We start from the raw sequence: 25,153 nt of genomic DNA on the forward strand, positions 1-25,153 counted from the left end.
CTTAAATCGTCTTGAAATTGTATGGCAAAACTTGAAAATGTTTGTCTAGCAATGATCACCAACCAACTTGAGAGCTTTAATTTTTTTCCTTCTATAATGTGCAAATATTGTACAATCCAGGTGTGTAAAGCTCTTTAAGAGACTTACCCAGAAAGACTCACAGCTGTAATCGCTAAAAAAGGTGATTCTAACATTTATTGACTTAGGGGGATTCTTAGGGGGTTCTTTTTCTTAGGGGGGGATTCTTTTCTTTTTCTTAGGGGGTTTCTTTTTCTTAGGGGGTTTCTTTTCTTTTCTTAGGGAGGGGTTCTTTTTCTTAGGGGGTCTTTTCTTAGGGGGGTCTTTTCTTAGGGGGGTTCTTTTCTTAGGGGGGTTCTTTTCCTTCTTTCTTTTTTTTTTACACAAATGTTTGAGTTTTTATTCTACTTTTACATTAGAGAGTAATTTGTGTAGATCGTTGACCCAAAAAAAAAAAAAAAAAAAACAATTAAAGACAATTAAATGGGGAAAGTCCAGGGGTTGTGAATGCTGAATGTTTCTCTCTATGGTCTATGTATATAGCCCTTTACCAGTTTCCTACACCGATCTACAAAATATGAACAACGTGTAAACCCTATTGCATGGTAACACATTTTAACAGAGAGCGCAACATGATCTAGGAACCAGAACTTGGGAAGTGGAGCAGGATTGCCACCATATTGTGTTGCTTCAATTTACAAACAAAAGCATCCATCCAACAGTCACAATAACCAGAAATGTATAAATAAGACCAGTTTTAAATTAATAACGATTTAGATCTTTGTCATGAGGTACTTTTAAGTATCCTAATAACCACAAACCTGGCTAATATCCAACTGAAATTAAATAACGGCTGCAATGACTCCTCAAAAAATAAAAGGATGCTTGATAAGTCCTGTGAGTAACACTATTTCAAATATGCAATATGTCTTTGTGCAATATGAAACAACGTCACTGTGAAATTTTAACAAGGAGAGGACTGGAAACTGAAATTCAAACAAACAGACATAAATTCTCCTTGTTTCCGGTACATAATGCTTTTTTTTTTTTTTACCTCAGCACAAACATCTCTAGCGAGCTAACTGTCAGAAGAGACTACATTGTAGAACAGCATAGAGTCAAACACCGTGTAGCAAAGATTACTATTTGACGATTCTCTTTGTGGTGTTTATAACCCACATCATGACATTGTTTCAACTTCAGAGGTAGAGGATAGTACTGAGATAGAAACTGAGAAACTGAACGAGATGAGACTGAATATGCACCCTGAGCCTGTAAATTCATTGTGTGTGTGTGTGTGTGTTAGAGAAGCTATGGCTCTTCATAGGCTGAGGCCTTGTCCTTCAACAGATCCAAACACAGGTGACAGCTCCAGCTCCCTAGAGAGAGAGAGAGAGAGAGAAAGAGAAAGAGAGAGAGAAGAGAGAGAGAGAGAAGAAGGAGAGAGAGAAAGAGAGAAAGGAGAGAGAGAGAAAGAGAAAGAGAGAGAGAGAGAGAGAGAGAGAGAGAGAGAGAGAAGAGAGAGAAAGAGAGAGAGAGAGAGAGAGAGAGAGAAGGAGAGAGAGAAAGAGAGAGAAGGAGAGAGAGAGAAAGAGAAAGAGAAAGAGAGAGAGAGAGAGAGAGAGAAAGAGAGAGAGAAGGAGAGAGAGAAAGAGAGAGAAGGAGAGAGTGAAAGAGAGAGAAGGAGAGAGAGAAGGAGAAGGAGAGAGAGACAGGTGATCTTGTTGTTGTGGACTGTATTATTTCCAGAACTCTCAGTGATGTCCTTTACCTCTGTATAATGTCTGAAGTTTAAAAACGTTGTCCAGGAACTCTCTGTTTCACAAGTCACACTTAAAGTCTCACGGTACACACGTAAGTCAAATCAAGAGAGATTATCACTGAGCCGCCACGTGTGGTCTGTGGTACGGCCTTACCTTCAGGTCTTTACAATGTAAACTATAACATTCAGTGGTCTTACCTTCCGGAGGCTTGGTCAGTAACTCTACGTAACTCTGTAATATCTAGACCGTAGAGGTCAAAGGTGGAAACCGCAGCAGGGGAAACATCGCCACTGTCTACCCCATGGCCGTCGTTATTTTTGTTTGGTTGATGAAGTGGAAGTGAAAAGCATCGCCCAATGTGGTAAAAAATATATATATATATTCTGCTGTTTGTTCAAACGTGAAATGATGTCAAAGTGAAAAAAATCAACTGTGTTTGTTGTTGGCAGTAACTTCTTTCCTGTAGCGATATTGCAGAACGGACGTGGCAGTTTCACCATTAAGGATTCCAATTTTAGTTGAATTTAATTTATTTTACCCTTATTTTACCAGGTAAGTTGACTGAGAACACATTCTCGTTTACTGCAACGACCCGGGGAAATAGTTTCAGGGGAGAGGAGGGGGGGATGAATGAGCCAATTGGAAGCTTAAAGAGTAAGTACTCTGTGCCGAGTTATCATATATGACCTTACCCTAGGAGGGTGTCTGTTATTTATATATTACACAGCAGAACTCAGTCGTACCTTCAGGAGGTTGGGTCTATAATATATAGAGTATAACTCAGGGGTCTATAATATATACAGTATAACTCAGTAGTCTATAATATATACAGTATAACTCAGGGGTCTATAATATATAGAGTATAACTCAGGGGTCTATAATATATAGAGTATAACTCAGGGGTCTATAATATATACAGTATAACTCAGGGGTCTATAATATATAGAGTATAACTCAGGGGTCTATAATATATACAGTATAACTCAGGGGTCTATAATATATACAGTATAACTCAGGGGTCTATAATATATACAGTATAACTCAGGGGTCTATAATATATACAGTATAACTCAGTAGTCTATAATATATACAGTATAACTCAGTAGTCTATAATATATACAGTATAACTCAGTAGTCTATAATATATACAGTATAACTCAGGGGTCTATAATATATACAGTATAACTCAGTAGTCTATAATATATACAGTATAACTCAGTAGTCTATAATATATACAGTATAACTCAGTAGTCTATAATATATACAGTATAACTCAGTAGTCTTACCCTCAGGAGGTTGGGTCATGGGGGGCTTCAGACAGTACATGTGGTATCCTCTGTCACAGTCGTCGCAGAACAACAGCTGGTCCTACAGACACAGAGACAAACACACAATGTTAACTCACTTTTCAAAACAGTAGTAGCAGTGGTAACTGGGATAACGTGGTAACTGAGACAACGTGGTAACTGAGACAACGTGGTAACTAAGACAACGTGGTAACTGAGACAGTGTGGTAACTGAGACAACGTGGTAACTAGTAACTAAGACAACGTGGTAACTGAGACAATGTGGTAATTAAGACAACGTGGTAACTGAGACAGTGTGGTAACTGAGACAACGTGGTAACTGGTAACTGAGACAACGTGGTAACTGAGACAACGTGGTAACTGACACAACGTGGTAACTGACACAACGTGGTAACTGACACAACGTGGTAACTGAGACAACGTGGTAACTGAGACAACGTGGTAACTGAGACAATGTGGTAACAGACAACGTGGTAACTGACACAATGTGGTAACTGGGACAACGTGGTAACTGACACAACGTGGTAACTGACACAACATGGTAACTAAGACAACATGGTAACTGACACAACGTGGTAACTGAGACAACGTGGTAACTGACACAACGTGGTAACTGGGTCAACGTGGTAACTGGTAACAGACACAATGTGGTAACTAAGACAACGTGGTAACTGGGACAACGTGGTAACTGGGACAATGTGGTAACTAAGACAACGTGGTAACTAAGACAACGTGGTAACTAAGACAACGTGGTAACTGACACAACGTGGTAACTGACACAACGTGGTAACTGAGACAACGTGGTAACTGAGACAACGTGGTAACTGAGACAACGTGGTAACTGAGACAACGTGGTAACTGACACAACGTGGTAACTGGTAACAGACACAACGTGGTAACTAAGACAATGTGGTAACTGAGACATGGTATAACAACGTGGTAACTGGGACAACGTGGTAACTGAGACAACGTGGTAACTAAGACAACGTGGTAACTGACACAACGTGGTAACTGAGTCAACGTGGTAACTGAGACAACATGGTAATTGAGACAACGTGGTAACTGAGGCAACGTGGTAACTGAGACAACGTGGTAACTGGGACAACGTGGTAACTGGGACAACGTGGTAACTGAGACAACGTGGTAACTGGGACAACGTGGTAACTGGTAACTGACACAACGTGGTAACTGGTAACAGACACAACATGGTAACTAAGACAACGTGGTAACTGAGACAACGTGGTAACTGAGACAATGTTAAATCCCTTCCACTGTGAATTTACAGAAATGCCTTTCAAGACAATGGTATCCCACTGAGCTAAAGCCTAAAGGCTAGGTAGTTGTAGGAGATAACAAGAGTCTTCAGTCTAAAGGAATCTTCTGGGCCCAGATGAAGGAGTTTCAGACTAGGCACTTTTTGAATACTGGCCCGAGGTCTAGAAACTGTTATTCCAAGCACTTACGTCGTTCTCTGAGGTGCCACAGAGGCTGCAGGACTTGCACTCGATGCACTGCCACAGGTAGGTCTTCACCGCCATCATCATGTTGTCTGTGAACTGCAGACAGGTAGGGTGGCCTAGGGAGGGAAGGAGGGAAGGAGGGAGGGATGGAAGGAGGGAGGGAAGGAGGGAGGGAAGGAGGGAGGGAGGGAAGGAGAGAGAGAGGGAGGGAGGGAGGGAAGGAGAGAGAGAGGGAGGGAGGGAAGGAGAGAGAGAGGGAGGGAGGGAAGGAGAGAGAGAGGGAGGGAAGGAGAGAGAGAGGGAGGGAGGGAGGGAAGGAGAGAGAGAGAGAGAGAGAGGGAGGGAGGGAGGGAGGGAGGGAGGGAGGGAGGGAGGGAGGGAGGAAGGAAGGATGGAGGGAGGGAGGGGGAGGGAGGGAGGGAGGGTGGGAGGGAGGATGGGAGGGAGGGAGGGAGGATGGGAGGGAGGGAGGGAGGGAGGGAGGATGGGAGGGAGGGAGGGAGGGAGGATGGGAGGGAGGGAGGGAGGAGGATGGGAGGGAGGGAGGGAGGGAGGGAGGGATGGGAGGGAGGGAGGGAGGGAGGGAGGGGAGGGAGGGAGGGAGGGAGGGAGGGAGGGAGGGAGGGAGGGAGGGAGGGAGGGAGGGAGGGAGGGAGGGAGGGCGGGAGGGAGGGAGGGAGGGAAGATGCCTCATTTACATCGCAACTCAACACAGAAAGACAACATCTGTGATTTTTTGTTTTTATACACTCCAATAACGATGAATAAGCTAGATCCTGTAGATAGATGTTAAATGAGTAGAGCAGGTATCCAGTTGCTGTCTGTCTCCTCAGAAACAGGTAGGTCATTCATAAGTCATGACAAGTTGTGGCTAAAATCACACTATAGTAAAAAGGACCATGGTTAACTGTAGCCTTTATAGATACAGCAGACTTGTGACTGTCCTACATTTTCTATAGTGGTGTTGTCAGTAACAATAAAAAACCATTACCCATTCATAGTTCTCATCAGAGTGTCAATGACTGTCAATGAGCCATAAACTAAAACCTAAACACTCATCTCTGAAACCAGACAGTGCTGTGCGTCTGTCTCTCTCTCTCTCTCTCTCAGTTTTATGTCTCATCGATCAATTTAAGATAAGTTGCTAGACACATTTTCTAGCCCATCTTGGGCCTGAGAGCCAGGGTGAAAGTGTGATTGTCTAGGTATTTGGATAGGTAGAGTCTCCCATCCTGATGGGCCAATGACTAAACACATTCATCCAATCATCTTCTTTACATCAGCCGGTTTCAATGGTCTCTTTTAGCCAGAGGGACATTGAACATGCCGATTGGTTCTTACCTCTCGGCTAACCGTCCTCTCTGGCCAATGGAGCGACTCAAGAGTCCGGGCACAACCCTCCTCCACACCCTTACGGTCCAGAGGTAATTGTAGCATGGCCAAGAGGTGTAGGACCAGTTTATATTTGGGTTTAAATCCGATACGGAATGAACTACTGTATCTGACGGGGGGGAGATTTCAGACCTATCTAACGAGACTTTGTGTGTCCTCACTGTTCGCTACCGGACAGAGAAAACACAGTGGGATACAGCATTGGCATACTACTATTTTGTGATGTAATTATGTCTCACTAATATTATCCTTGGGAATAATACCTTGTGAAATATTAGAAGAATATATTTACAGTTTAAATTTTAAAGTGTGGGTCATCTATAGTTATGAAGGACGCTGCTTGGCCTTCCTACAGTACGTACAGCTCTGCTGAACCAGAGACACGCAGCAGTGCAGTCCATAGTAAAGTCCATAGTACAGTCTATAGTGCAGTCTATAGTACAGTCTGTAGTGCAGTCTATAGTGCAGTCTATAGTACAGCCTATAGTACAGCCTGTAGTACAGTCTGTAGTACAGTCTGTAGTACAGTCCGTAGTACAGTCTGTAGTGCAGTCTGTAGTACAGTCTATAGTACAGTCTGTAGTGCAGTCTATAGTACAGTCTGTAGTGCAGTCTGTAGTGCAGTCTGTAGTGCAGTCTATAGTGCAGTCTATAGTGCAGTCTGTAGTGCAGTCTGTAGTGCAGTCTGTAGTACCGTCTATTGTGTAGTCTGTAGTACCGTCTATAGTGCAGTCTGTAGTGCAGTCTATAGTGCAGTCTGTAGTACAGTCTATAGTGCAGTCTGTAGTACAGTCTATAGTACAGTCTATAGTGCAGTCTATAGTACAGTCTATAGTGGGTCTATAGTACAGTCTGTAGTACAGTCTATAGTGCAGTCTATAGTACAGTCTATAGTGCAGTCTGTAGTGCAGTCTGCAGTGCAGTCTGTAGTGCAGTCTGTAGTACCATCTATAGTGCAGTCTGTAGTACAGTCTGTAGTGGAGTCTGTAGTGCAGTCTATAGTGCAGTCTGTAGTGCAGTCTGTAGTGCAGTCTGTAGTGCAGTCTGTAGTACCATCTATAGTGCAGTCTGTAGTACAGTCTGTAGTGGAGTCTGTAGTGCAGTCTGTAGTGCAGTCTGTAGTGGAGTCTGTAGTGCAGTCTATAGTACAGTCTGTAGTGCAGTCTGTAGTACCGTCTGTAGAGCAGTCTATAGTGCAGTCTATAGTGCAGTCTATAGTGCAGTCTATAGTGCAGTCTATAGTGCAGTCTATAGTGCGTCTATAGTACAGTCTGTAGTACAGTCTATAGTTCAGTCTGTAGTACAGTCTGTAGTGCAGTCTGTAGTGCAGTCTGTAGTGCAGTTTGTAGTGCAGTCTGTAGTGCAGTCTATCGTGCAGTCTGTAGTGCAGTCTTTAGTACAGTCTATAGTGCAGTCTATAGTGCAGTCTATAGTGCAGTCTGTAGTACAGTCTATAGTACAGTCTGTAGTGCAGTCTATAGTTCAGTCTGTAGTGCAGTCTGTAGTGCAGTCTGTAGTGCAGTCTGTAGTGCAGTCTGTAGTGCAGTTTGTAGTGCAGTCTGTAGTGCAGTCTATCGTGCAGTCTGTAGTGCAGTCTATAGTACAGTCTGTAGTGCAGTCTGTAGTACAGTCTGTAGTGCAGTCTGTAGTACCGTCTGTAGAGCAGTCTGTAGTACAGTCTGTAGTGCAGTCTGTAGTGCAGTCTGTAGTGCAGTCTGTAGTGCAGTCTGTAGTGCAGTCTGTAGTACCATCTATAGTGCAGTCTGTAGTACAGTCTATAGTGCAGTCTATAGTGCAGTCTATAGTGCAGTCTGTAGTGCAGTCTGTAGTGGAGTCTGTAGTGGAGTCTGTAGTGCAGTCTATAGTACAGTCTGTAGTGCAGTCTGTAGTACCGTCTGTAGAGCAGTCTATAGTGCAGTCTATAGTGCAGTCTATAGTGCAGTCTATAGTGCAGTCTATAGTGCAGTCTGTAGTGCAGTCTATAGTGCAGTCTATAGTGCAGTCTATAGTGCGTCTATAGTACAGTCTGTAGTACAGTCTGTAGTACAGTCTATAGTGCAGTCTATAGTCCAGTCTATAGTGCAGTCTGTAGTACAGTCTATAGTACAGTCTGTAGTGCAGTCTATAGTTCAGTCTGTAGTGCAGTCTGTAGTGCAGTCTGTAGTGCAGTTTGTAGTGCAGTCTGTAGTGCAGTCTATCGTGCAGTCTGTAGTGCAGTCTATAGTACAGTCTGTAGTGCAGTCTGTAGTACAGTCTGTAGTGCAGTCTGTAGTACCGTCTGTAGAGCAGTCTATAGTGCAGTCTATAGTGCAGTCTATAGTGCACTATAGTGCAGTCTATAGTGCAGTCTGTAGTGCAGTCTATAGTGCAGTCTATAGTGCAGTCTATAGTGCATAGTCAGTCTGTAGTACAGTCTGTAGTACAGTCTATAGTTCAGTCTGTAGTACAGTCTGTAGTGCAGTCTGTAGTGCAGTCTATAGTGCAGTCTATAGTGCAGTCTATAGTGCAGTCTATAGTGCAGTCTGTAGTGCAGTCTATAGTGCAGTCTATAGTGCAGTCTATAGTGCGTCTATAGTCTGTAGTGCAGTCTGTAGTCTGACAGTCTGTAGTGGAGTCTGTAGTGCAGTCTATAGTACAGTCTGTAGTGCAGTCTGTAGTACCGTCTGTAGAGCAGTCTATAGTGCAGTCTATAGTGCAGTCTATAGTGCAGTCTATAGTGCAGTCTGTAGTGCAGTCTATAGTGCAGTCTATAGTGCGTCTATAGTACAGTCTGTAGTACAGTCTATAGTGCAGTCTATAGTGCGTCTATAGTACAGTCTGTAGTACAGTGTGTAGTGCAGTCTGTAGTGCAGTCTGTAGTGCAGTTTGTAGTGCAGTCTGTAGTGCAGTCTGTAGTACAGTCTATAGTACAGTCTGTAGTGCAGTCTATAGTTCAGTCTGTAGTGCAGTCTATAGTGCGTCTATAGTACAGTCTGTAGTACAGTCTGTAGTACAGTCTATAGTTCAGTCTGTAGTACAGTCTGTAGTGCAGTCTGTAGTGCAGTCTGTAGTGCAGTTTGTAGTGCAGTCTGTAGTGCAGTCTATCGTGTCTGTAGTGCAGTCTGTAGTACAGTCTGTAGTGCAGTTTGTAGTGCAGTCTGTAGCAGTCTGTAGTGCAGTTTGTAGTGCAGTCTGTAGTGCAGTCTATCGTGCAGTCTGTAGTGCAGTCTATAGTACAGTCTGTAGTGCAGTCTGTAGTACAGTCTGTAGTGCAGTCTGTAGTACCGTCTGTAGAGCAGTCTATAGTGCAGTCTATAGTGCAGTCTATAGTGCAGTCTATAGTGCAGTCTGTAGTGCAGTCTATAGTGCAGTCTATAGTGCGTCTATAGTACAGTCTGTAGTACAGTCTGTAGTACAGTCTATAGTTCAGTCTGTAGTACAGTCTGTAGTGCAGTCTGTAGTGCAGTCTATAGTGCAGTCTATAGTGCAGTCTATAGTGCAGTCTATAGTGCAGTCTATAGTGCAGTCTATAGTGCAGTCTATAGTACAGTCTGTAGTGCAGTCTGTAGTGCAGTCTGACGTGCAGTCTGTAGTGGAGTCTGTAGTGCAGTCTATAGTACAGTCTGTAGTGCAGTCTGTAGTACCGTCTGTAGAGCAGTCTATAGTGCAGTCTATAGTGCAGTCTATAGTGCAGTCTATAGTGCAGTCTGTAGTGCAGTCTATAGTGCAGTCTATAGTGCGTCTATAGTACAGTCTGTAGTACAGTCTATAGTGCAGTCTATAGTGCGTCTATAGTACAGTCTGTAGTACAGTGTGTAGTGCAGTCTGTAGTGCAGTCTGTAGTGCAGTTTGTAGTGCAGTCTGTAGTGCAGTCTGTAGTACAGTCTATAGTACAGTCTGTAGTGCAGTCTATAGTTCAGTCTGTAGTGCAGTCTATAGTGCGTCTATAGTACAGTCTGTAGTACAGTCTATAGTTCAGTCTGTAGTACAGTCTGTAGTGCAGTCTGTAGTGCAGTCTGTAGTGCAGTCTGTAGTGCAGTCTGTAGTGCAGTCTGTAGTGCAGTCTGTAGTGCAGTTTGTAGTGCAGTCTGTAGTGCAGTCTATCGTGCAGTCTGTAGTGCAGTCTATAGTACAGTCTGTAGTGCAGTCTGTAGTACAGTCTGTAGTGCAGTCTGTAGTACCGTCTGTAGAGCAGTCTGTAGTACAGTCTGTAGTGCAGTCTGTAGTGCAGTCTGTAGTGCAGTCTGTAGTGCAGTCTGTAGTACCATCTATAGTGCAGTCTGTAGTACAGTCTATAGTGCAGTCTATAGTGCAGTCTATAGTGCAGTCTGTAGTGCAGTCTGTAGTGGAGTCTGTAGTGGAGTCTGTAGTGCAGTCTATAGTACAGTCTGTAGTGCAGTCTGTAGTACCGTCTGTAGAGCAGTCTATAGTGCAGTCTATAGTGCAGTCTATAGTGCAGTCTATAGTGCAGTCTATAGTGCAGTCTGTAGTGCAGTCTATAGTGCAGTCTATAGTGCAGTCTATAGTGCGTCTATAGTACAGTCTGTAGTACAGTCTGTAGTACAGTCTATAGTGCAGTCTATAGTCCAGTCTATAGTGCAGTCTGTAGTACAGTCTATAGTACAGTCTGTAGTGCAGTCTATAGTTCAGTCTGTAGTGCAGTCTATAGTACAGTCTGTAGTGCAGTCTGTAGTGCAGTCTGTAGTGCAGTCTGTAGTGCAGTTTGTAGTGCAGTCTGTAGTGCAGTCTATCGTGCAGTCTGTAGTGCAGTCTATAGTACAGTCTGTAGTGCAGTCTGTAGTACAGTCTGTAGTGCAGTCTGTAGTACCGTCTGTAGAGCAGTCTATAGTGCAGTCTATAGTGCAGTCTATAGTGCACTATAGTGCAGTCTATAGTGCAGTCTGTAGTGCAGTCTATAGTGCAGTCTATAGTGCAGTCTATAGTGCGTCTATAGTACAGTCTGTAGTACAGTCTGTAGTACAGTCTATAGTTCAGTCTGTAGTACAGTCTGTAGTGCAGTCTATAGTGCAGTCTATAGTGCAGTCTATAGTGCAGTCTATAGTGCAGTCTATAGTGCAGTCTATAGTGCAGTCTGTAGTGCAGTCTATAGTGCAGTCTATAGTGCAGTCTATAGTGCGTCTATAGTACAGTCTGTAGTGCAGTCTGTAGTGCAGTCTGACGTGCAGTCTGTAGTGGAGTCTGTAGTGCAGTCTATAGTACAGTCTGTAGTGCAGTCTGTAGTACCGTCTGTAGAGCAGTCTATAGTGCAGTCTATAGTGCAGTCTATAGTGCAGTCTATAGTGCAGTCTGTAGTGCAGTCTATAGTGCAGTCTATAGTGCGTCTATAGTACAGTCTGTAGTACAGTCTATAGTGCTGTCTATAGTGCGTCTATAGTACAGTCTGTAGTACAGTGTGTAGTGCAGTCTGTAGTGCAGTCTGTAGTCAGTTTGTAGTGCAGTCTGTAGTGCAGTCTGTAGTACAGTCTATAGTACAGTCTGTAGTGCAGTCTATAGTTCAGTCTGTAGTGCAGTCTATAGTGCGTCTATAGTACAGTCTGTAGTACAGTCTGTAGTACAGTCTATAGTTCAGTCTGTAGTACAGTCTGTAGTGCAGTCTGTAGTGCAGTCTGTAGTGCAGTTTGTAGTGCAGTCTGTAGTGCAGTCTATCGTGCAGTCTATAGTGCGTCTATAGTACAGTCTGTAGTGCAGTCTGTAGTACCGTCTGTAGTGCAGTCTGTAGTGCAGTTTGTAGTGCAGTCTGTAGTGCAGTCTATCGTGCAGTCTGTAGTGCAGTCTATAGTACAGTCTGTAGTGCAGTCTGTAGTACAGTCTGTAGTGCAGTCTGTAGTACCGTCTGTAGAGCAGTCTATAGTGCAGTCTATAGTGCAGTCTATAGTGCAGTCTGTAGTGCAGTCTGTAGTGCAGTCTGTAGTGCAGTCTATAGTGCAGTCTATAGTGCGTCTATAGTACAGTCTGTAGTACAGTCTGTAGTACAGTCTATAGTTCAGTCTGTAGTACAGTCTGTAGTGCAGTCTGTAGTGCAGTCTATAGTGCAGTCTATAGTGCAGTCTATAGTGCAGTCTATAGTGCAGTCTATAGTGCAGTCTATAGTGCAGTCTATAGTACAGTCTGTAGTGCAGTCTGTAGTGCAGTCTGACGTGCAGTCTGTAGTGGAGTCTGTAGTGCAGTCTATAGTACAGTCTGTAGTGCAGTCTGTAGTACCGTCTGTAGAGCAGTCTATAGTGCAGTCTATAGTGCAGTCTATAGTGCAGTCTATAGTGCAGTCTGTAGTGCAGTCTATAGTGCAGTCTATAGTGCAGTCTATAGTACAGTCTGTAGTACAGTCTATAGTGCAGTCTATAGTGCTCTATAGTACAGTCTGTACAGTGTGTAGTCTGTAGTGCAGTCTGTAGTGCAGTTTGTAGTGCAGTCTGTAGTGCAGTCTGTAGTACAGTCTATAGTACAGTCTGTAGTGCAGTCTATAGTTCAGTCTGTAGTGCAGTCTATAGTCTGTACAGTCTGTAGTACAGTCTATAGTTCAGTCTGTAGTACAGTCTGTAGTGCAGTCTGTAGTGCAGTCTGTAGTGCAGTTTGTAGTGCAGTCTGTAGTGCAGTCTATCGTGCAGTCTGTAGTGCAGTCTGTAGTACAGTCTGTAGTGCAGTTTGTAGTGCAGTCTGTAGTGCAGTCTGTAGTACAGTCTATAGTACAGTCTGTAGTGCAGTCTATAGTGCAGTCTATAGTGCGTCTATAGTACAGTCTGTAGTACAGTCTGTAGTACAGTCTATAGTTCAGTCTGTAGTACAGTCTGTAGTGCAGTCTGTAGTGCAGTTTGTAGTGCAGTCTGTAGTGCAGTCTATCGTGCAGTCTGTAGTGCAGTCTGTAGTACAGTCTATAGTGCAGTCTATAGTCCAGTCTATAGTGCAGTCTGTAGTACAGTCTATAGTACAGTCTGTAGTGCAGTCTATAGTTCAGTCTGTAGTGCAGTCTGTAGTGCAGTCTGTAGTGCAGTCTATCGTGCAGTCTGTAGTGCAGTCTGTAGTACAGTCTATAGTGCAGTCTATAGTCCAGTCTATAGTGCAGTCTGTAGTACAGTCTATAGTACAGTCTGTAGTGCAGTCTGTAGTGCAGTCTATATACAGTCTGTAGTGCAGTCTGTAGTGCAGTCTGTAGTGCAGTCTGTAGTGCAGTTTGTAGTGCAGTCTGTAGTGCAGTCTATCGTGCAGTCTGTAGTGCAGTCTATAGTACAGTCTGTAGTGCAGTCTGTAGTACAGTCTGTAGTGCAGTCTGTAGTACCGTCTGTAGAGCAGTCTATAGTGCAGTCTATAGTGCAGTCTATAGTGCAGTCTGTAGTGCAGTCTATAGTGCAGTCTATAGTGCAGTCTATAGTACAGTCTGTAGTGCAGTCTGTAGTACCGTCTGTAGAGCAGTCTATAGTACAGTCTGTAGTGCAGTCTGTAGTGCAGTCTGTAGTGCAGTTTGTAGTGCAGTCTGTAGTGCAGTCTATCGTGCAGTCTGTAGTGCAGTCTGTAGTACAGTCTATAGTGCAGTCTATAGTCCAGTCTATAGTGCAGTCTGTAGTACAGTCTGTAGTGCAGTCTGTAGTGCAGTCTGTAGTGCAGTTTGTAGTGCAGTCTGTAGTGCAGTCTATCGTGCAGTCTGTAGTGCAGTCTGTAGTACAGTCTATAGTGCAGTCTATAGTCCAGTCTATAGTGCAGTCTGTAGTACAGTCTATAGTACAGTCTGTAGTGCAGTCTATAGTTCAGTCTGTAGTGCAGTCTATAGTACAGTCTGTAGTGCAGTCTGTAGTGCAGTCTGTAGTGCAGTCTGTAGTGCAGTCTGTAGTGCAGTTTGTAGTGCAGTCTGTAGTGCAGTCTATCGTGCAGTCTGTAGTACAGTCTATAGTACAGTCTGTAGTGCAGTCTGTAGTACAGTCTGTAGTGCAGTCTGTAGTACAGTCTATAGTGCAGTCTATAGTCCAGTCTATAGTGCAGTCTGTAGTACAGTCTATAGTACAGTCTGTAGTGCAGTCTATAGTTCAGTCTGTAGTGCAGTCTATAGTGCAGTCTGTAGTGCGTCTATAGTACAGTCTGTAGTACAGTCTATAGTACAGTCTGTAGTGCAGTCTGTAGTGCAGTCTGTAGTGCAGTCTGTAGTGCAGTCTGTAGTGCAGTCTGTAGTACCATCTATAGTACAGTCTGTAGTACAGTCTGTAGTTCAGTCTGTAGTACAGTCTGTAGTGCAGTCTGTAGTGCAGTCTGTAGTGCAGTCTGTAGTACCATCTATAGTACAGTCTGTAGTGCAGTCTATAGTGCAGTCTGTAGTGCAGTCTATAGTGCAGTCTATAGTGCAGTCTACTCACCAGAACGGCCGCAGTCAGAGCAGGACACCAGCTCCTCAGCCTGGCCAGTCTTCCTGTTAGAGTCAGAGTCTCCCAGACAGAAGTCACAGTAGTCGTTAGGGATGATGGAGCCATCTGCCGCCCTCTGAGCTGTGGAGGGGGAAGACAGGTGTGAGAGAAGAAGTCGCCGGGGTGCCAGTCTGTTTCTCCTCCTTGACTTGATAATGACACCGGGGTGCCAGTCTGTTCCTTCTCCTTGACTTGATAATGACACCGGGGTGCCAGTCTGTTTCTTCTCCTTGACGTGATAATGACACCGGGGTGCCAGTCTGTTTCTTCTCCTTGACTTGACAATGACACCGGGGTGCCAGTCTGTTACTTCTCCTTGACTTGATAATGACACCGGGGTGCCAGTCTGTTTCTTCTCCTTGACTTGATAATGACACCGGGGTGCCAGTCTGTTTCTTCTCCTTGACTTGATAATGACACCGGGGTGCCAGTCTGTTTCTTCTCCTTGACTTGATAATGACACCGGGGTGCCAGTCTGTTTCTTCTCCTTGACTTGACAATGACACCGGGGTGCCAGTCTGTTACTTCTCCTTGACTTGATAATGACACCGGGGTGCCAGTCTGTTTCTTCTCCTTGACTTGATAATGACACCGGGGTGCCAGTCTGTTTCTTCTCCTTGACTTGACAATGACACCGGGGTGCCAGTCTGTTTCTTCTCCTTGACTTGATAATGACACCGGGGTGCCAGTCTGTTTCTTCTCCTTGACTTGATAATGACACCGGGGTGCCAGTCTGTTTCTTCTCCTTGACATGATAATGACACCGGGGTGCCAGTCTGTTTCTTCTCCTTGACTTGATAATGACACTGGGGTGCCAGTCTGTTTCTTCTCCTTGACTTGACAATGACACCGGGGTGCCAGTCTGTTTCTCCTCCTTGACTTGATAATGACACTGGGGTGCCAGTCTGTTTCTTCTCCTTGACGTGATAATGACACCGGGGTGCCAGTCTGTTTCTTCTCCTTGACTTGATAATGACACCGGGGTGCCAGTCTGCTTCTTCTCCTTGACTTGATAATGACACCGGGGTGCCAGTCTGTTTCTTCTCCTTGACTTGATAATGACACCGGGGTGCCAGTCTGTTTCTTCTCCTTGACGTGATAATGACACCGGGGTGCCAGTCTGCTTCTTCTCCTTGACTTGATAATGACACCAGGGTGCCAGTCTGTTTCTTCTCCTTGACTTGACAATGACATTAACGGAATTGGCAAGAACGTAAATCGAGAGGAAGACGCTCGAGGAGGAAGTCCTAAAGATGCTATTTGAGGCGGCATCCCAAAAGCTACAGTGTTAATCATTACCCATAATGCAGTTCTATTGTGATCCTGACTGTGTTGTTCAGTTTAGTCCACAGAGGACTAGCAACACACATACAGTAAGATGTAAGAGCTGTTATAAGATCTTTTCATCACCAACTTTTATAACTCTGAACTACCACTAGTTTAAGACCCAGATCACACAGTCGTCTCTTACGTTTGTGGTTGTCGGGGTCTGGGTCTGGTCGGGGTGGTGGCGGGGTCGGTGGCATCTCTTCCTCCCTCTCCTCCCTCTCCTCCCCCTCTTCCTCCGCCAGGTGTGTGTGTGCGTAGTGGTAGCTCAGACCTGGACGGTTCTTATAGCGCTTCCCACAGACTGTAGAACCACAGAAGCATTAGAATACATTAGAACCATAGAACACAGAAGCATTAGAATACATTAGAACCACAGAACACAGAAGCATTAGAATACATTAGAACCACAGAACACAGAAGCATTAGAACCACAGAACACAGAAGCATTAGAATACATTAGAACCACAGAACACAGAAGCATTAGAATACATTAGAACCACAGAACACAGAAGCATTAGAATATATTAGAACCACAGAAACATGAGAAAATGTTTTAAACCAGAGAGAACTGGTTCTAACTGACCGAGTCCAATAACAAACCCACTGTTTCTGTTTCAAAACGTTTTGCTACTGTGTGCACTACTGAACATGCCCCAGCTCTCAAGGCAAAGGACCAACCGTTTACACAGTACTAAATGTTTTGCTGAACGGGGCTTTTTCTTTCAAAAAGACATCTGAGGGCATTGAGACTTCTAATTGTCTAACTAACAACAACAATAGAGAAATCATTTACCAGTACATTCCTGCTAGGACACTAGCCTATGATCACTTATATTAATAACGTCTCAATGAATGTCCTCTCTGGGAAGAGACACAGCAGTAGTACTCCAACACATCCTGTAGCCATCGTAGAAGAAATGATGTGGGGTAAAAAGTGAACACTGAGGAACACTCTGTTGAGAATGTTTTTAGCACAGGTTAGGTTTGTTTGGTAACATCGCAGTGACAGCAGGTTAGTTTGTCAGTGACAGCAGGTTAGGTTGTCAGTGACAGCAGGTTAGTTTGTCAGTGACAGCAGGTTAGGTTGTCAGTGACAGCAGGTTAGTTTGTCAGTGACAGCAGGTTAGGTTGTCAGTGACAACAGGTTAGGTTGTCTGCGACAGCAGGTTAGGTTATCAGTGACAACAGGTTAGGTTTGTTTGGTAACATCGCAGTGACAGCAGGTTAGGTTGTCAGTGACAACAGGTTAGGTTGTCAGTGACAGCAGGTTAGGTTATCAGTGACAGCAGGTTAGGTTGTCTGCGACAGCAGGTTAGGTTGTCTGCGACAGCAGGTTAGGTTGTCAGTGACAGCAGGTTAGGTTGTCAGTGACAGCAGGTTAGGTTGTCAGGGACAGCAGGTTAGGTTGTCAGGGACAGCAGGTTAGGTTGTCAATGACAGCAGGTTAGGTTGTCAGGGACAGCAGGTTAGGTTGTCAGGGACAGCAGGTTAGGTTATCAGTGACAGCAGGTTAGGTTGTCAATGACAGCAGGTTAGGTTGTCAGTGACAGCAGGTTAGGTTGTCAATGACAGCAGGTTAGGTTGTCTGCGATTCCCAGAAACCCGCAGTGACAGCATTGTTACAACGCTGCAGAAACATGCGTTAGCTCAGCTGATGCCTTAAGATCACACTTCCCCAGCAACTTGATAACAAACCAACAGATAACTGTAGAGTTATGTTAGTACCATGCAAGCTTTGGTCTTGGAAATTAAGCATCTATGCTTATGCAAATACAAAGTACAATAGCGATAACTTTTGGTTTAGCTCAAACGTAGCATGGAAGCCAGACGCCTTTATTCTTTAGCCAATCCTATTGTTAGTCAGTAGTAGAAAGAAAAACAAAAAGCCAAGCAGGGTCGCATTCAGGACGGTGCAACACAGAAATCGACTGTATAGAGCTGACATTATTCCCTATTCTATATGACTTAGATTCATATCTGTTCTACTAAATACATTTCTATCTGGATGTCCTGTAACGTTGTACCCATCTGAACGCGATCCAGGCTAGCCCCAGCAGCAGCCCCAGCAGCAGCCCCAGCAGCAGCCCCAGTAGCAGCCCCAGTAGCAGCCCCATCAGCAGCCCCAGTAGCAGCCCCAGCAGCAGCACCAGCAGCAGCACCAGCAGCAGCACCAGTAGCAGCCCCAGCAGCAGCCCCAGTAGCAGCAGCCCCAGTAGCAGCCCCAGCAGCAGCCCCAGTAGCAGCACCAGTAGCAGCCCCAGTAGCAGCACCAGTAGCAGCACCAGTAGCAGCACCAGCAGCAGCACCAGCAGCAGCCCCAGCAGCAGCACCAGTAGCAGCAGCCCCAGCCCCAGCAGCAGCCCCAGTAGCAGCAGCCCCAGCAGCAGCAGCCCCAGTAGCAGCAGCACCAGTAGCAGCAGCCCCAGTAGCAGCACCAGTAGCAGCAGCACCAGTAGCAGCACCAGTAGCAGCAGCCCCAGTAGCAGCACCAGCCCCAGTAGCAGCAGCCCCAGTAGCAGCACCAGCCCCAGTAGCAGCAGCCCCAGTAGTAGCAGCCCCAGCAGCAACACCAGTAGCAGCAGCAGCCCCAGTAGCAGCACCAGCCCCAGTAGCAGCAGCCCCAGTAGCAGCACCAGCCCCAGCAGCAGCAGCCCCAGTAGCAGCAGCACCAGTAGCAGCAGCCCCAGTAGCAGCACCAGTAGCAGCAGCACCAGTAGCAGCACCAGTAGCAGCAGCCCCAGTAGCAGCACCAGCCCCAGTAGCAGCAGCCCCAGTAGCAGCACCAGCCCCAGTAGCAGCAGCCCCAGTAGTAGCAGCCCCAGCAGCAACACCAGTAGCAGCAGCCCCAGTAGCAGCAGCCCCAGTAGCAGCACCAGCCCCAGTAGCAGCAGCCCCAGTAGCAGCACCAGCCCCAGTAGCAGCAGCCCCAGTAGTAGCAGCCCCAGCAGCAACACCAGTAGCAGCAGCCCCAGTAGCAGCAGCCCCAGTAGCAGCACCAGTAGCCCCTGATCTTTTCGTCAGAGAAGCCAGACAGAGAAAAGATAGCGACAAGTCCATATACCTGAGTCAGCAGTTTTTGAGTTATGCTTTTGTTTGTATCTGTCTGGAAGGAACAGAGGAGACAGAAAAGCAAATGAGAGAAAAAGAAAAATGAAAGAAAAAGAAAAGAAATGAGAGTGAGTTTCATTCAAAGAGGCTATAATATCTAATGACATGAGCACCAGTTTCTCTGATGTTTTTCTTTAAGTAGAAGTAGCATGCTATGCTAACGTCCGACATGCTAGCTGGACTATCCACATACTCGGCTATCTCCATTCTAGAGGGAGGGAAAGAGGGTTGCTCTCGTCCCGAAGAAAGCCAAATAAGGTTAATGATCTGAAACTATCTTAGGCAGCTGTTAATGTCCAGATACAGACACACCATCACCTTTAGATAAGTACAAAAATATATAGAATATTGAGACCTAACAAATAAAACAAACCAAACAAAATGTACTCAAACTGTGTCTACATAGGAATATTCAGATAAGCTTCTCAGGTCAGGTGTCCTTAATGTTATTAACGTAACAGTGTTTTTCACTGTGTTACAGAAATCTGGGAGTTTGCGGTTGTCTTACTGTCACAGACGTAAGGTTTATCCACGTCGTCGTTGGACACAGCCTCCGCCCTTCTGCGGCTGGATCCTCGGCCCTGTAGAGAGAGAAGAACAGGAACCTTCACGATAGGAACCCTCCCTCTTTCCCGCATTCTTTCATCCTTTTCACACTACGACAGATGCTCTAGAGGTCTCGTGAGAATGCCCTCGACCTCTTTAATCATGTGAACTTGCTACGTCTCGAACGCTACATCTGGAGGTAACGCAGGACACTGGTCCCCCTCAGAGCAGGACAGTTACCCCCCTCAGAGCAGGACACTGGTCCCCCTCAGAGCAGGACACTGGTCCCCCTCAGAGCAGGACACTGGTCCCCCTCAGAGCAGGACACTGGTCCCCCCCTCAGAGCAGGACACTGGTCCCCCTCAGAGCAGGACAGTTACCCCCCTCAGAGCAGGACAGTTATCCCCCTCAGAGCAGGACACTGGTCCCCCTCAGAGCAGGACAGTTATCCCCCTCAGAGCAGGACAGTTATCCCCCTCAGAGCAGGACACTGGTCCCCCTCAGAGCAGGACAGGTGGTCCCCTCAGAGCAGGACAGTTACCCCCTCAGAGCAGGACACTGGTCCCCCTCAGAGCAGGACACTGGTCCCCCTCAGAGCAGGACACTGGTCCCCCTGAGAGCAGGACACTGGTCCCCCTCAGAGCAGGACACTGGTCCCCCCCCTCAGAGCAGGACACTGGTCCCCCTCAGAGCAGGACACTGGTCCCCCTCAGAGCAGGACACTGGTCCCCCTCAGAGCAGGACAGTTACCCCCAGAGCAGGACAGTTACCCCCTCAGAGCAGGACAGTTACCCCCTCAGAGCAGGACAGTTACCCCCCTCAGAACAGGACAGTTACCCCCTCAGAGCAGGACAGTTACCCCCCTCAGAGCAGGACAGGATTACCCCCTCAGAACAGGACAGTTACCCCCTCAGAACAGGACAGGACAGTTGTCCCCCTCAGAACAGGACAGTTACCCCCCCCCCTCAGAAGAGGACAGTTACCCCCTCAGAGCAGGACAGTTACCCCCTCAGAGCAGGACAGTTACCCCCTTCAGAGCAGGACAGTTACCCCCCCTCAGAGCAGGACAGTTACCCCCTCAGAACAGGACAGTTGTCCCCCTCAGAACAGGATAATTACCCCCTCAGAACAGGACAGTTACCCCCTCAGAGCAGGACAGTTACCCCCAGAGCAGGACAGTTCAGAGCAGGACAGTTACCCCCCTCAGAGCAGGACAGTTACCCCCTCAGAACACCCCCTCAGAGCAGGACAGCAGGACAGTTACCCCCCTCAGAGCAGGACACTGGTCCCCCCTCAGAGCAGGACAGGTACCCCCTCAGAACAGGACAGTTACCCCCTCAGAGCAGGACAGTTACCCCCTCAGAGCAGGACAGTTACCCCCTCAGAACAGGACAGTTACCCCCCAGTTACCCCCTCAGAACAGGACAGTTACCCCCTCAGAACAGGACAGTTACCCCCTCAGAACAGGACAGTTACCCCCTCAGAACAGGACAGTTACCCCCCTCAGAACAGGACAGTTACCCCCAGGACAGTTACCCCCTCAGAACAGGACAGTTACCCCCAGTTACCCCCTCAGAACAGGACAGTTACCCCCCCCTCAGAACAGGACAGTTACCCCCTCAGAACAGGACAGTTACCCCCTCAGAGCAGGACAGGACAGTTACCCCCTCAGAGCAGGACAGTTACCCCCAGGACAGTTACCCCCTCAGAACAGGACAGTTACCCCCTCAGAGCAGGACAGTTACCCCCTCAGAACAGGACAGTTAGAACAGGACAGTACCCCCTCAGAACAGGACATTGTGAACAGAATTGTCTCATTCAGCACAACACTCCTACAGTATAAATGGCAATAGCGGAACAATGATTTTGATACAGTTGAAATGTATAGACATTTTCCACATTTGTTACTTTGAGACTTGAAATTTGAAACCTGAAATTGCAGTTAAATTCTGCAATTGACGGCTGCACTGAGCCACATATAAACACAGGAGCCCATCCCCACCACCAAAAGAAATGCATTATGTCAATATTAGATCATTAAAAAAAAGGATATGTTTTTTTTCTTCCATTTTTAACATTGTTATTATGTTAAATAATGTTATGTTATTGTTATTTCAGAGGCGTCTCAGAGTGATGAGGGGGGACGGACTGTTTTCCTGGGGCCCAGAGTGTTTCCTGATCTGGTAGGCTAACCTAACCAACTCCGGACCCTAGTTGAAGGGTGTGACATAGAAATTAATCAGCTGTAAAAAATAAAATAAAATAAAAAACGGGGTAAGATGGGACCATAAATGATGAAAACATTACAACCCTGTCAAACTGCAGCCATCTTGTACAAACTAACAGAGGAGGTCTTTTACACAAAGAGACATGAACTGAGGAACAGGGCTGAGCTTGTTGTATACAGGGTTGTATGGTGTAGGACCTCTCTGTGTCTCTCTGTCTCTCTGTCGGTCTCTCTCTCTCAATTCAATTCAATTCAAGGGCTTTATTGGCATGGGAAACATGTGTTAACATTGCCAAAGCAAGTGAGGTAGACAACATACAAAGTGAATATATAAAGTGAAAAACAACAAAAATTAACAGTAAACATTACACATACAGAAGTTTCAAAACAGTAAAGACATTACAAATGTCATATTATATATATACAGTGTTTTAACAATGTACAAATGGTTAAAGGACACAAGATAAAATAAATAAGCATAAATATGGGTGTATTTACAATGGTGTTTGTTCTTCACTGGTTGCCCTTTTCTCGTGGCAACAGGTCACAAATCTTGCTGCTGTGATGGCACACTGTGGTATTTCACCCAGTAGATATGGGAGTTTATCGAAATTGGATTTGTTTTCTAATTCTTTGTGGATCTGTGTAATCTGAGGGAAATATGTGTCTCTAATATGGTCATACATTGGACAGGAGGTTAGGAAGTGCAGCTCAGTTTCCACCTCATTTTGTGGGCAGTGAGCACATAGCCTGTCTTCTCTTGAGAGCCATGTCTGCCTACGGCGGCCTTTCTCAATAGCAAGGCTATGCTCACTGAGTCTGTACATAGTCAAAGCTTTCCTTAATTTTGGGTCAGTCACAGTGGTCAGGTATTCTGCCGCTGTGTACTCTCTGTGTAGGGCCAAATAGCATTCTAGTTTGCTCTGTTTTTTTGTTAATTCTTTCCAATGTGTTAAGTAGTTATCTTTTTGTTTTCTCATGATTTGGTTGGGTCTAATTGTGCTGCTGTCCTGGGGCTCTGTAGTGTGTGTTTGTGTTTGTGAACAGAGCCCCAGGACCAGCTTGCTTAGGGGACTCTTCTCCAGGTTCATCTCTCTGTAGGTGATGGCTTTGTTATGGAAGGTTTGTGAATCGCTTCCTTTTAGGTGGTTGTAGAATTTAACAGCTCTTTTCTGGATTTTGATAATTAGTGGGTATCGGCCTAATTCTGCTCTGCATGCATTATTTGGTGTTCTACGTTGTACACGGAGGATATTTTTGCAGAATTCTGCGTGCAGAGTCTCAATTTGGTGTTTGTCCCATTTTGTGAAGTCTTGGTTGGTGAGCGGACCCCAGACCTCACAACCATAAAGGGCAATGGGCTCTATGACTGATTCAAGTATTTTTAGCCAAATCCTAATTGGTATGTTGAAATTGATGTTTCTTTTGATGGCATAGAATGCCCTTCTTGCCTTGTCTCTCAGATCGTTCACAGCTTTGTGGAAGTTACCTGTGGTGCTGATGTTTAGGCCAAGGTATGTATAGTTTTTTGTGTGCTCTAGGACAACAGTGTCTAGATGGAATTTGTATTTGTGGTCCTGGTGACTGGACCTTTTTTGGAACACCATTATTTTGGTCTTACTGAGATTTACTGTCAGGGCCCAGGTCTGACAGAATCTGTGCATAAGATCTAGGTGCTGCTGTAGGCCCTCCTTGGTTGGTGACAGAAGCACCAGATCATCAGCAAACAGCAGACATTTGACTTCGGATTCTAGCAGGGGGAGGCCGGGTGCTGCAGACTCTTCTAGTGCCCGCGCCAATTCGTTGATATATATGTTGAAGAGGGTGGGGCTTAAGCTGCATCCCTGTCTAACCCCACGACCCTGTGTGAAGAAATGTGTGTGTTTTTTGCCAATTTTAACCGCACACTTGTTGTTTGTGTACATGGATTTTATAATGTCGTATGTTTTACCCCCAACACCACTTTCCATCAGTTTGTATAGCAGACCCTCATGCCAGATTGAGTCGAAGGCTTTTTTGAAATCAACAAAGCATGAGAAGACTTTGCCTTTGTTTTGGCTTGTTTGGTTGTCAATTAGGGTGTGCAGGGTGAATACATGGTCTGTTGTACGGTAATTTGGTAAAAAGCCAATTTGACATTTGCTCAGTACATTGTTTTCATTGAGGAAATGTACGAGTCTGCTGTTAATAATAATGCAGAGGATTTTCCCAAGGTTACTGTTGACACATATTCCACGGTAGTTATTGGGGTCAAATTTGTCTCCACTTTTGTGGATTGGTGTGATCAGTCCTTGGTTCCAAATATTGGGGAAGATGCCAGAGCTAAGTATGATGTTAAAGAGTTTTAGTATAGCCAATTGGAATTTGTTGTCTGTATATTTGATCATTTCATTGAGGATACCATCAACACCACAGGCCTTTTTGGGTTGGAGGGTTTTTATTTTGTCCTGTAACTCATTCAATGTAATTGGAGAATCCAGTGGGTTCTGGTAGTCTTTAATAGTTGATTCTAAGATCTGTATTTGATCATGTATATGTTTTTGCTCTTTATTCTTTGTTATAGAGCCAAAAAGATTGGAGAAGTGGTTTACCCATACATCTCCATTTTGGATAGATAGTTCTTCGTGTTGTTGTTTGTTTAGTGTTTTCCAATTTTCCCAGAAGTGGTTAGAGTCTATGGATTCTTCAATTGCATTGAGCTGATTTCTGACGTGCTGTTCCTTCTTTTTCCGTAGTGTATTTCTGTATTGTTTTAGTGATTCACCATAGTGAAGGCGTAGACTCAGGTTTTCCGGGTCTCTATGTTTTTGGTTGGACAGGTTTCTCAATTTCTTTCTTAGATTTTTGCATTCTTCATCAAACCATTTGTCATTATTGTTAATTTTCTTCGGTTTTCTATTTGAGATTTTTAGATTTGATAGGGAAGCTGAGAGGTCAAATATACTGTTAAGATTTTCTACTGCCAAGTTTACACCTTCACTATTACAGTGGAACGTTTTACCCAGGAAATTGTCTAAAAGTGATTGAATTTGTTGTTGCCTAATTGTTTTTTGGTAGGTTTCCAAACTGCATTCCTTCCATCTATAGCATTTCTTAATGTTACTCAGTTCCTTTGGCTTTGATGCCTCATGATTGAGTATTGCTCTGTTTAAATAGACGGTGATTTTGCTGTGATCTGATAGGGGTGTCAGTGGGCTGACTGTGAACGCTCTGAGAGACTCTGGGTTGAGGTCAGTGATAAAGTAGTCTACAGTACTACTGCCAAGAGATGAGCTATAGGTGTACCTACCATAGGAGTCCCCTCGAAGCCTACCATTGGCTATGTACATACCCAGCGTGCGACAGAGCTGCAGGAGTTGTAACCCGTTTTTGTTGGTTACGTTGTCATAGTTGTGCCTAGGGGGGCATATGTGGGAGGTAATGCTGTCACCTCCAGGCAGGTGTTTGTCCCCCTGTGTGCTGAGGGTGTCAGGTTCTTGTCCGGTTCTGGCATTTAGGTCGCCACAGACTAGTACATGTTCCTGGGCCTGGAAATGATTGATTTCCCCCTCCAGGATAGAGAAGCTGTCTTCATTAAAATATGGGGATTCTAGTGGGGGGATATAGGTAGCACACA

The 25,153-nt window shown here is 45.4% G+C and overlaps 1 protein-coding gene across 6 annotated transcripts in view; it reads right to left on the minus strand.

Moving 5' to 3' along the window:
* Positions 1-376: 376 nt before the first annotated feature.
* LOC112240115 (zinc finger protein DPF3) overlaps positions 377-25,153 on the minus strand; it is a 109,310-nt gene continuing 84,533 nt past the window's right edge. For 5 of the 6 annotated variants that reach the window (XM_042301027.1, XM_042301022.1, XM_042301023.1 and 2 more), the window contains exons 6-12: positions 19,273-19,345; positions 18,718-18,759; positions 15,799-15,957; positions 14,280-14,408; positions 4,552-4,664; positions 3,068-3,149; positions 377-1,397 (exon numbers count right to left, since the gene is read on the minus strand). In XM_042301027.1, coding sequence (XP_042156961.1) covers positions 1,330-1,397; positions 3,068-3,149; positions 4,552-4,664; positions 14,280-14,408; positions 15,799-15,957; positions 18,718-18,759; positions 19,273-19,345 — 666 coding nt within the window. In that variant the 3' untranslated portion in view covers positions 377-1,329. The remainder of the gene's footprint in view (positions 1,398-3,067; positions 3,150-4,551; positions 4,665-14,279; positions 14,409-15,798; positions 15,958-18,717; positions 18,760-19,272; positions 19,346-25,153) is intronic. The other variant, XM_042301024.1, reaches the window with a different exon arrangement.

This window comes from Oncorhynchus tshawytscha, linkage group LG18 (genome assembly GCF_018296145.1).
Source record: "Oncorhynchus tshawytscha isolate Ot180627B linkage group LG18, Otsh_v2.0, whole genome shotgun sequence".
NCBI classification, from domain to species: domain Eukaryota; kingdom Metazoa; phylum Chordata; class Actinopteri; order Salmoniformes; family Salmonidae; genus Oncorhynchus; species Oncorhynchus tshawytscha.